This window comes from Anopheles nili, chromosome 3 (assembly GCF_943737925.1).
Source record: "Anopheles nili chromosome 3, idAnoNiliSN_F5_01, whole genome shotgun sequence".
Classification (NCBI taxonomy): Eukaryota; Metazoa; Arthropoda; class Insecta; order Diptera; family Culicidae; genus Anopheles; species Anopheles nili.
In genome coordinates, this window is record NC_071292.1 from 22,554,620 (window position 1) to 22,567,637 (window position 13,018).

Sequence of the window (13,018 nt, forward strand, 5' to 3'; positions counted from 1 at the left end):
GTCATCTTGGGGGGCACAATTTTATTAGGAAATCCCTGACGGCTTCGCAATACAACGTAAATGCTTCGTGTTGCTTCTGCCAGTTTGCTCCTGTTTCATATGCCCAGTACCTATCGTTGGGTGTTCGTAGAGGTGGTTTCCTGTGTCTATCGCTATTGCTTTCTATATTTCCTTGGAGGGTGATAAAACTTTTATACTACACATCCAACCTTGTTAGATCCCTTTTCTCAATACCAAAACTGAGTTTTAGCTTCGGTCTTGTTATTTTTGGTCAAAGCAACGACATATGATCAAGTAACATCAATTTTATTTCATACACACAAGCGGAAGCAGCTCGATTCTAGTTCTATAACCGATTCGTTTTGGTAATAACTGTTGCGAATGAACAAATGTCGAGATCTTCATGACAATTAGATAGTAGTATATACCGATGGTGACCATGAAAGTTTTATGAGTTCGACTAGATCACCCGGACTCCTAAATCATCACAGCTAAATTTTCGTCGATAACTGACAAAGAAGAGCTTGCGCCTGATAAAGTTTTCGATTATATGTGCATGGGGAATAGTAGAAACGTTACAGCTTTCGTAAATGTCATCCGCCTAGGGAATAAACTTTTTGTCCGCTAAACATCCATCATTTTTATTTTGGTAGTTTGTTGTAGAAACCAACTGTATGCGAGATCTATTGAAATATGTATTTTTGTGTTGGAAATTTTGCTAGGAAACTAGTGAATGATGTTGGCCAAGACTTTCTGGCTAATGCATATTAGAATCGTTGCAGTTTGTTGAAGTGTAAACACATTTTGCGCTGCAGTATTCTATATATCATTTGGAGTTTTAATAAAAGTTTCATCTTTTAATAGGTGATATAGTAGTATAAGTTAATAATATAAAAAAAATATTGTTTTTGAATTTGTAACTTACAAGAAAAGAATTTTGCATTTCTATTAGTATATTTATAAAATCCTTAATAAAGCTACCATAGATGTATCCAGTTAGGTACAACATTCTGCAAAAATAATTAATTTGTTTCATTAATATTACAATTTGGTGCTACTGAATCATTCCCATATCTCTGTGGATGGCTTCAGTTTACTGTTCAGCTTGAAGTAAGCTAGCAGATTGTGTGCTATTTGTCTCCTCGACTTCATACAATTTGTACACGCTTATAGAGGGTAATATCTCCTATCAGTGATTCATTCTAGGACCCACTTCTGGTACTAGTTGTTGTTCCAAGTTTATAGTCTGACGCTTTCGCATGAAGGTAGCTGGGATAAGTGAAAATGCAAATGAAATGTTTTCATCTCCTTCCAAAGCTCGAGTGACGTTTGATGGATTGATTTAATGTCCATCGCACTTAGATGGTGCTGTGCGCAGAACGTGTCAGTTGAAATAATTCACAAAAAGCGGAGCTATTTGATAAAGTGTTGGTAAATATTAAATATTTATACTATTCTATGGATATTTATTGTCGCTCCAACGTGGACTACCGCTGGACTGCTTCCTTTGCCTATGTGCTTTCTAAATAGCTACTATAAAGGAAGGGCAATAAAATTATCATACTCTCGTTTGACTCACGCTGTTAGATTATGTTTATTTATTTTGACATGGCTGATGCGATTCAAAATCTTTCTTATAAGATCAATATATCTATTCAATGGAATAAAAATTATGTAATTGTTAATATCAGTTATATATTAGCAAATCTGAACAAAATTCTTTTAAAGCTAATTTTAGCTTTTGGAATCTTTTTTATGGAATTCGTTCTTCTAATATTATTTTAAATTCTATTATATATTATAATACTTTTTATTTGCGATAATTGAAATTTAATTTAAACAGATTTGTTCTTTAGTAGTATATTTGGAATGTTTTTATTCAATACAATGTCGTTGATAAATTCTCAGTTTATGAAATGCGATATTCTTCAATGATCGATTCAAATAATCGTTCACTCGAAAGCAACACAGCGGCAAATGTTTTTTGTATGACAAGTTCACACGTTGTGGTATTTTTTCGTTACGGCTCTTTTTCGGCAGTCTATAATTTTCAAAAATTTTGGTATCCTTTGCTTTTTATCTATGTTTTTTTGGCATGAGCGTGAAGTGAATAGCCGGTGAGATCAGTGGTTTGCGTGGTAAATCATTTAACATATGCAAAAAAATTGCTTCGCTCACAACGTGTTGACGTGTTGAGCGTTAGAAAAATGTTTTTTTTCACAAAGAATCATTGCTCAAAATTTTATTTTTGATTCCATTGTGAAGTCCCCAAAAAAAAGTAAATTCACAATATGCGGTGAACGGTATAGTGAACAATTTCATATTGGTGATGTATAAGCTGCAATATGAATGCTTATTGTTGCGAGTAGGTACCTATCTATGCGCTGATAGAATTATGACAAAATAATACAAAACCTTAAACTCTGCTTCAGTTTGTTTGAAGACACTTAAAAAAAGAATAATTTCTCGAATAGTATTGGCTGTCAATTAGTATTGAATTAAGAAGGGATCGTGTGCAAAGTACGAAAAAGACATCTATAAGAAAAAATGTTTTTTTTACTACCAATTACTAATTACAGATTAATATTATTAATTTTTGTTACTATTTCCTTTTTATCGTCTTTAACTGATTCTATATACAAACATAAATTTAATTTTTTCGATGTTGTAGTTTTTGTTTGTTTTGTTTCCTGTAGTGTAGTTTCTAACGTGTTTTATCGAGATGTTAATCTATGTCAATATGGGGGATTGAATATTTGTTTTAAAATCTCTTAACAAAAATGATGTTAGCTAAATCCTGCAACACCGTATTAGCAAAATGGTTTGCGGTAGTGTGACTTTGTTGCTATGAAGCGTTTAATTGTATATCTACTCTGCCACTAAGCAAAGTCTAATAATAAAGCGTCAAGCTTGAACGCAACCATGACTGAAGCGCTTTGAAGCGTTGTGCGACATGAACGAATGACCGAGGCAACCGGAGCCGACATAGCCTGACTGCGATCGGTGTGGTATTTTAACTCCTCTAATTTTGCCATCTGCGACCCAGAGCAATAGCTCGAACAAGACTTAATAATTACTAATGCAATGGGATCCCCCATCAAAGCAGTGTGTTTGGATGAAATATGAAACCTTTCGTAACGATGACGCGTGTAACCCGTTCATTAAAATATTAACTGCAGCGGCGTATTCAGTAGTCGGTGAAGAAATATATCAAAAACATATGTATTATACTTAGTTATATTCTATTTTAATTGTTACTTTACCGTACAATTATGATAGCAATTGCCAATTTAATTTTGTTAAAAATCTCCTATTATGTTAAAACATATACAGGATATTATTACGAAGTATTATTACTATCATCGTTTTTTTACGTGCGATTTAGTAATTAAAAATATTGTTATTCCCATTAGCGTAAAGTACAATTTTGTGTAATATATTGCTTAGTTTGTGTAGGATATTGTGCAGAAAATTAGCGGTTGTTTGAATTAGGTTGTTTCAGGCAATGAAAATTCGTCTTTAAATGATTATTTAGTATCGTTGGCACCATCTCCCTGCGGTTTGGTCTCGTCATAAGATCGTGCTTATATACAACGGTTCGGTTCTAGGCGAACGTGCTGTGTGACAACGCTCAATAAAGCTAACCATTAATTGATGGATAGTCTTTCCCTTTTACCTTTTTGTATGGTCCATCGGTCGTACTTTTGCTCTACGACCTGATCTTTGAATGCCTGTCCTCGGTCCCGCCAGTGTTTGTGGTAGCTGTAGGATAACTTTCTCGGTGCACTATTAGCAGAGGAACGTTCCCGTTAGGGGCGATGGTTAGTTCGTGGCAGCAAAGGTCTACATTTGAATAATAGAGTTGTTAATCTCAGTCTGCTACGGTTTACTCTAGGGGGAGCTATGGCCAACCGCACGAAGGGGCGTTTTATCTTTGGGTTTTGATGTTTTTATTTATCCTCATATTTAAATATTTTTCCTTTCCACCGTATAAATCGATTATGCTCGTTGAGATGCGGCTAGTGAAAAATAAATCATAGCTTTAACAATAACAACTCAAAAAAAAATTCAAAACATCTCTCCGGTTTGTAATATAAGTTCCATGCTTGTTCACTTTCTTTTAAGCGTTTAAACCAGTTTTAAAAAGTTAGGTTTCATTCATGGTATTACTATTAAAAACGTTTCTTTACTCTCACAGTTTTAATAATAAATAATTATAAATATAATATTTTCACAATAGTTAAAAACAATTTTTCTTTTTAATCTAGTATTGGCTAAAAGTTGAAAAATATTAGCTCAATTTTGTTCATGCTATGATTCATTTTTAAATCGTGTACGTAAATCTTTAACGTAAAGCGACCAGGAGTAAACATTTATTAAATAGCACTTCGTAGCCACCATTGCAAGCTGTCGTAAGTCGTGAGGAAGCGGATTCAAATTATTCCCTGGTGGATTGTTTATACTCGTTTAACGCTAACTGGGGGCCAAAAGCATCAGGCAGCGTTGGTTGGCCTCAATGTTGCACGCCGTAGGCCTAGTCGTTGTGGATGGGATGGGTGTTCCGTGAATCGTGAAAAATCTGCTACCGTTCGTTTATACCATTCGGCAGGCTGGAAAGATCAGAGCATTTCACTGGGGCGAGGTTGATTGGGTTCTGAAAATTTGCGCGCCGACACCGTAACCGATCGTCAGACGATAATTGATTAATAATCCCGCATTTTCGGTTTGGCGTCAGAACCGGGCAAAGTTTCAAAGGCGGTTGCCTGTGGCGGTATTATTGCTTGATTTACTTTTAATTATCGCCAGAGCCCGGTCGGTACGCAAATGGTGTGATTTGGATTTGCGAATTTAGAGCAAATAGTGAATCAATTGCTTAGCTTTTCGTTTAGCTTTAAAATTTAAGATAGCCTTAACGTTCGTTAGTTATTAAGTAAATCATGATTGAGTATATTGAATCTTTATAAAATATACTATAACAAGTATATTCTATATTGTATGTGGCTATGTTAAAAATATTGTAACTATTTTATTAATTTTTCTTAGCTTTCATTATTACAATTTTCTCATGTACATATATGGGTGGTTCCTAAATACATCCTTCGCTGTTTACATGGCCACGGAAATAACTAGTAGTGATTAAAATATGTATTTAGCTCCTACGCCGCCAGATGGTTCCGAAAGGAAGGAAGACTACGACATAGGATCCCACGTTCAGCACAACATACTCATGTTTGTCGCACTAATTATTGTTGCCCAGCGCTTTCTGGCGTGTTACAGTAGTACCGCTGTGGTTGTAGGCATAATAGTGATCAAACAACAAACAAAACGGGAGCGTCGGGTCGATGGTCGAAGTTAATACTGCTATAGGTTTCGGATGTTCAGACTCCTACTGCCATGGGTGGCGAGAACGGAGGCATTCTTCGTCAGCTAATTAGCACACATCGATAGAGCCTAAAGAATAGACGCGGTAAAAGCGAACGTTGGATGGTGGTGCACTCGATTAATCTAGTCCAGCAGATCTTCTCTTAATAGGATGGTATTGAAGGGGAGTGTACGTGTGAAATTGCTGAATCCAGCAAAAGGAAATTAAACTTCCACAAAATTTTTTTTCTCCTTGTGCTCGTAGGATAAGTTTGTAATGAGTATGTTTTGTTACATTAACTTGCCAACTGCGTGAATAATAACGTGGAATTGATGTTTTCTTTTCCATATTGAACATATGCTTTAATTAGTAGTACATCTAAACTCCGATGTAATTTTCAATCGAATGTAATATGTATACTTTATTATAATTTGAGAAAAGTTTGCAGTTCGATAACAATCTATCAAATTGTACATAGATTTATATTTTTTATTTTGGTTATTATGATTAGTCTGAATGACTTGGGAATGATATATAAAAATATGCTATTTTTAACATTTATAATACGATTACAACAACCACCAGCGATGCTGTATTTTTTCACAACGCACAATTGGGTTTCAATTGCCGTGGCAATAAAATAAGAATGGTTCTATGAAGAGAGAAACATTTTCGTGCCTAAAAGCAGGTGCCATACAAGTAGTAGGTGTTGAACAGGGAATTACAGGATGGGAATGTATATTTTTTCTCCTGGATTATGATTGTCCCGCGCACGAGGTCTGCCAGAAGGGAATGGTTGCTCGGTGGGTCCGTTCAACCGGCTAACACTTATCCGGTCTATTCGAAATGCAATTAAATATTCATTTTGACCACATCCCCAACCATCCTGGCCACCGAGTAGGGTTAGATTCGAGGCGTATCGTGCAACGACTGTTGGGATTGCCCAGCTTCGAGGCTCGTTTGCGTGTTTACGGGACGGGCAGCAACCCTCGGAAAGCTTCCGATGGCTCTCTGCCCTCTTCTTTCTCCGAAAAGCCATCGTTTGTGTGTTCGCTTTCAGTGCACTTGCCGTTAACCGCCGGTGTACTGATGCGCATGAAACCGGTGGCTTTGCCTCTGGTGCGCATAAATTGATAAATTATACAAACAAACAACTAAACAGACAAACAAACACACAGAGTGTTGTGTGGTCAGTGACTAGGACAACCGTTTGTGGTGCCACCGACGCGCTAACAGAGAAAGACATTCTCGCACAAGCGCTGCTATGACCTTAATAGCTTTTAGTGGGTGAGTGTGGCTCTCGATTTGAGCCCCACACCCACCGTTTGGCTTGAAACGCATGATCGAGCTGCGAAATAGAAACAATAGAATCATGCAGATTATGGTTGAGTTAAGGCTTTAGTAGGTTTGACAGGGGTAGGAAAAACTGATTTTAATTCCCGTTTATGCAAATGTCTCATTTTAATACATTACATTATTGGCGATATTATTCGTTCTTTAGTTGCAAAATCGTTATACAATCGATTGCAATAGAGATACTTAAGCAGTACGACAAATAAAGTACGAAAATGTTCATACATTTTTCTTCTTGTGATTGAGCCCAAAATACTAAAGAAGAAGATTTTTAAAAAATAAATGAATTGTAAAAAATACGCACAAACATTTTGCAAGCACCGTCCTACCTCGGCATTCGATTGACGAGGCAAATTGATTGGTCTGATTTGATTTACACAGGTCGCTAGCCACAGTTCTTTTGCTTCGATAGAAATTTTCCTGAGGGCAAACTGTGAACCAATAAATGAAAAATAAAATGCAACAAAAAATACATAGTGAAAATAGCATGTTTTTTTTTGCATGTGACAATAACGAGAAGCTATGCTGGCGGCGATTCCATTCTTGCGCGCCAATGAATCGGCTTCTGTCGGATAATTTTCCCACAATTCTCTTTTTTATATGTTTTTGCCCATGTTTTACGCTCATACTCGGATCTGTCTGTACAGTGAGTTGTGGGATCGTTATGGAAAACCGTTCATTTGGAAAATCGGCCGACCTCACCGAGACACCGATTAAATGGAGACATTTTCAATAGCGTGCGTTTTTTGTGCGTGAGCGAAATTTTTATTCTTTGAATTTTAGCGACAACAACAACATGTTTGTCTAGACTTTTTTTGCCTTTCCGACATTACTTGATTCTATAAAATATGTAGAGCTAGCAAATTGGTTACTAACAATTTTTTTCATTCACTTTCAGGTATTTGTTTTAACTCCATATCGAGTCAAATAATTCGAATATGGCAATAAATATTTCATTCGAACAAAATTTTTATACACGCCAAAACGTTTAAATCCAAATCAATGGCAAGAACTCATATTTACGGGAACAGATTCGAGTTTGTACCTGTGCCGAGAGGCTTGTTTGGTAGAAAATAGACGGTTTTGAAAGTATATTTTCTTTACCTAAATATATAGCAGCCGCAGCGAACCGTTTCTGATATTACGTACAAGTGTGTAATGCTTTCATCGTATAGTAAGTGCCTCTTGTCATTTTCGTTGTTTTGGTCGCTATTTTGTTGCTCCCGCACAAGCGATGAAAGAACAAATTGAATTTCCCATACGAGTCGGGGTTGGCTTCTATGGCGCGCAAAAGAGAAACGTTTCCGACACATCTGTACTGCTGGGCAAATAGTGAATGATAAATACGCAAACGAAATTAAAACATCTGAAATGCCGCGTTTAATTGGATCGTAAATTTTACAAGTTCCCTTGCTTCGTGGCGCGAAAAAGCCATAGCAATCACATACCAGTACGGCGATCGCACCATCAGCCAACAATGGTGCTGGACCAACAATTGCTACGTTTTTGTTGTACGTTCCTTATGCCCTTTTCGTGCAGATTTATTTCACAATTGCCGCTTTATTGAATTTGATATCGAATGAAGGGAGAAGGTGTATTTCGTTCCGTCCGTGTGTATCAATGTGTATTTATATTAATGTGTTACACATTGTCTGAAGCAGATTTAGTGCCGCTGTGTGGAGAAGGTTTATTTGTTCAAATTTTATCATTGAAGGCATTCTTCAATATGCAAGTTCGCATCGTACAGCTCCGGAGGGATTAGTGGTTTTGCTATGATATTAAGTGCTTAATTATAAGCAAGTAGTCAACGATATAGAATCAAAATGCATGCTAAGCTACACAAATCGGATAAATACTTCCAAAATGTGATTATTCATAAATATTCATGCTCAGGTTGTTGCATGAAGACGAACTCGGTTTCTTGTTGAGCTATTGTGCACTGTTTTATTCAAAATTTGCTTGGTTTGTCGGCGGCCGAAAGTTAAACACCGCTGCTCGGCTCGTACAGTAGCCCTTATTTTAGATATGCCACTTTTAGCGGTGTTATGTGAAAAATTTCACCACCTCCAAGCATCGGCTGTGTAGCGTGTGCGCTTCGTGAACCCCATAGCCAAAGCATCATGAGTTATTTCGCATTTGGCAGCACGCGTTCCTCACATTCCGTGGTACCGAATACCGGCGTCGGTTACGCTACCTCGGCGTATGTTGTAACCTCGTAACCATGCTCAACTTCATCCGTGATCGCGTGGCAAGGGTACGAATTTTCGGCAAATCCCCTGAGGGCGATGATCCTTTCATCAACAATAGATCAGCCGACCGAGCTTAGCCGAAAATGAAAAGTTTGCCATGAGGTGGAGCGAAAGGCTTGCTTACCACTGAAGCTGGACCAAAGTCCAGCTAATCCCTTTTCCGGTGGTCCATGTTATGCTTTGAGTTACCGATTCCGGTGACAGCGCAGGTCAGTGGGCTTGGAGCAGATAGGATGGATTCCAGAAAGGAATGCAATCGCTGTAGTTACGTAAATGAAAATGGGCGAAATTTCACCAATCTGGTAAAAGGCTTGGGTTTCGTTCGCCGAAGCTCTTTCGGCGTTCTTGAGAATAGATTACTTGATGGGAATTAAGACGTTTTTATTGTGTATGAATGAGCCCTTTCTCGCTGAGTACGTTAATGCTCGTTTATCACCATTTTAACAGTGGCTAAAGCATGTCGTTTGTAAGAATATCGTTAATCGACCCTTTTGCACCATTCAACCATTGTCACCATTACTTTGTGGCCCTATCACAAAAGTCAGATGCCATGGTTAGATCGCTCGACTATTTATTTTTGATTTACGTGATAGTGCTGTTGTTTCGTTTGTCTTTATCGTAATTACACCATCTCAATTTGTTGCGTCTTGCGGTAGTTTCGAGCCTTGATGTACGACCCCCTAATAGCTCCATCAATCGACCAAACAATCTACTCGAGCTTCCCCTTGTTCGCTTCGTTCGGCGTCGGTTCAACCCATTCTGCGTTGACTGCGACGATCATAATCGTTATTCGTGTCACTTGGAATCCATAAAATTGTCCTCCGGCACATCGTTAGAGTCATCAGCCAGCCAGGGTGCTGGTTGGGTGGAATGTTGGGAACGAAAAGGGAGGTGAAAATATATACATCTATATTAATTACCCTCCGTTTGTATAGTTCAATCCATTCACAACACTCATCAATCCGTTCGCGGTCGATTTACATCGGGCATTCGCCCGTGGATGAAGAAGAAGATGCACAACTATCATCGATCTCGTTTTTCGCGCCGTCATCCAAAATTAGCATAAAACAAAAATCGAATTTTGAGGGGCGTATCGGGAAGCGCTCCACGCTCTGATGGGAAACCGATAAGCTCGCTATGCTCGAACGAAACGAGCGAGTGGAACGAAGTCAAATAATTATGCTAATGACATTATCAAACGCGTGGTCTTGTGGCTAACCGTAAATTGATGTAATTTGCACGATCCGTGGAAAGAGATGAAAAAATAAATTAGTAACACGGGCGGCGAAAAGAGAATAATACAATGTGACTCTTTTTTTTATACAAAAACGAGCAGACGTTTAACATGCATAATTGAGTGTATGCTGGTGCATCGCCTCTTCATACTTACCGGTCGTGTATACTTTGTGGATTGTTTACTTGTTTATCAAAGTCCAATAGTTTGTTAATGAAGTTATGATTTGATGCAGCAGTCGATAGGGCAAAAAACTCCCAAAATACCAACCAACATCATACCAGCAGAACCTCCCACGAATCCTTTTTCATTTGCGATTGCATCTGGACGGTTCGTGCGCTTTGAAGCATACCCGACAGCAGCAGAAGTAATGTCTATAATTAGCGAATAAAAATGTGGCAGAGTACTATTAAAATTTAATTACCCCCATAAAGTGTATCGCGATCATCATCTTTCATCTTTCGGTCGGCTTAGCCATGGCATGCGCTTGCGATCGTTCATGAGCGCGGGTGGATTTGAGTATTCAACGAGAAAGATTCGCACTTTTTGTGACGCGCACATGTATGTTTTCTTCGTTCACTGTGCTGATATTTTTGTTTGTGCTACTGTCCGGCCAAAGCGACTTAATAAATGCAAATAATATGCAGTAGCCGTGAACAAATGCATGCCGAGCATGGAGGACGGCCACACAGAAAGACATCGGAAGCGTGCAGCGTGGCATTTATTCGCAAACATGTGAGCCTGTCGGGTTGGGTGTGTTCGGTTGTGTCCACTAATAACACCGAATACAATCGTGTTAATCGCGAAACACCGATTAACACGTCGCCGGAGACACCGTTCATGGTCTCGCAGACGAAATGCACTGCTGAAGGTGTGCGTTGAGTTAAGGAATAGTCTGCAATAGCCTGCCCAATGCCAAGGTTAAACGTAGTTGGTATGATGCAATACGGTTACGCAAGTAATATCCTGCATTCGGAACTGGTTTGCCGTGTGACTTTTGCCAAATGCGGCACCGCGGGGAACAGCCACCGAACAGGGAAGTAGACACGCAACTTTCACCGCTGCGAACCGCAAGGTCAGCTTGATTGCTCTCATATACAAACCGCTTGCGGCGTGATAACCGTGCGATGGACCTACATTCGGTTAAAATTGATGCTGTCTCATCTCCGGACGTAGAGTTATCGGCAAAGATTCCGCTAATTAATCGATTACGACAATTTTATTCAATATTGCAAAATCAACTGATAAACATAGGACTTTTCACTGTAAGTCGAGCTCCACCAGCCGATAAGATACAAGTGTATGACTTCCTTTTCCTGACCACCTGCGGCCGTTATATAGGAATGATAGTAAAAGCAAGGTTTTGATTAATCGCTTCCACGAGGCCACGGCATATCCACGGTAGCATGTTCCGAATTACTGTCGACAATCGAATTTGATAACAAAGATATTTGACCGTATTCATCACCCCATGGGTAACATTTATACACTACAACCTACGTAGCAGCGGTCTTATCATATTCAGAATTTTACCTGCTAATCTTGACCTCTGTGGTTTGATAGCGGTGTCGTAAAACAAAAAAAAACGAGTTTCAATGGCCACCGGTAACATAATCTTTTGATAACAAATCAAATTGAAACCAATTTGAAGAACCGATAAATATATTAACGCCAGCAAGACTTAGCAATAGTTCCGCGGAGTGCGTTCGAGTGTGACAAGAGCTTTTTGACGGATACTTGCAAAACCATGAAGAGTTTGTTCGTTTGCCTGTTGTTGGCTCTGGCTGGGCAAGTAAGTTAGAGAAAATGTTCCTCCAGCGTTCAGAACACCGTTGTTAAATGCGGTATTTTTGCAGTCCCTTGCTCAAAGCCAGGATGAGTTCGTGGAGTACCTGCTGGAGATCCAGTACCAGGCCGAAGCCATCCACCAGCTGATGGAGGGCACGTTCGATAATGTACGCTTCTCGATGAGCGACCAGCTGGTCGAGCTGAACCGCCAGTTGATTGAGCGTATGAACGATGCCCTGGAGGAGGTCGAGCAGATCCGCGAGGACACGGAAGATTTCGTTGGAGAATCGTCGGCTCCGGCTAGCTGTGTCAACGTGGCCACCGCCAACTGGGAAATCGAAATCGACTGGGTCGGACAGGCTCTGTCGCGTTGCGCCAGCCAGGCCAACATAGAGATCACCTCGCGCACTGCCGATGTTCATGCTGCTTTGGAAGCCGCTCAGGTGGCATCGACCGAACTGCAGAACATCGTCGTCCGTGGCTTCATTGACTGGAACGCCATCGACTACACCGAGCAGATCTCGGCAATCGTCGGCACTCAGATTCAGGACAGATACGAATACTTCACCAGAATCACTCAGCCCAACCTGGAACGCACTCTGCAGGAAGTCTTCGATCTCGATGACGAACTGCTGCCCGAGATTGTGACCTGCGTCAACCGTGGTGTGGAGCGTTTCAACAACTACGGCCGTGTCATCCGCGACACGCTGTTCTTCTGCGCGCAATAAGTCGCGAAATAGGAGTTCCTATTACTGTTATAATTTTCCACCCTTCACAGATTAAAATAATACCTCAATTTAACTTAATCGAATGTAGTTTTTCTTGATCTGTTCTATATAAGTTCATGTTATATAGACGGAAAAAGGCATGGATTTAAAAAAAATATTCATCCATTTTTGGTATGAATGCTGTTAGGGCATATCATGCTTACTGAAAGCTCGGCCTTTTCAGCATAACATATTTTGATTAAATCAACGGCAATACAATCGTCTACTAACTTTTGCAACTGCAAACAACAAAAGCCCAGGGACA

The 13,018-nt window shown here is 39.4% G+C and overlaps 2 protein-coding genes across 2 annotated transcripts in view; both read left to right on the plus strand.

Moving 5' to 3' along the window:
- The window catches only part of LOC128727684 (pseudouridylate synthase RPUSD2-like), a 90,736-nt gene that overhangs the window by 22,000 nt on the left and 55,718 nt on the right, over positions 1–13,018 (plus strand). The window lies entirely within an intron of this gene.
- On the plus strand, positions 11,946–12,714 carry LOC128727685 (uncharacterized). Its single transcript, XM_053821624.1, has 2 exons — positions 11,946–11,990; positions 12,055–12,714. Exons 1-2 carry the CDS (start codon positions 11,946–11,948, stop codon positions 12,712–12,714), a joined length of 705 nt encoding a protein of 234 aa, XP_053677599.1.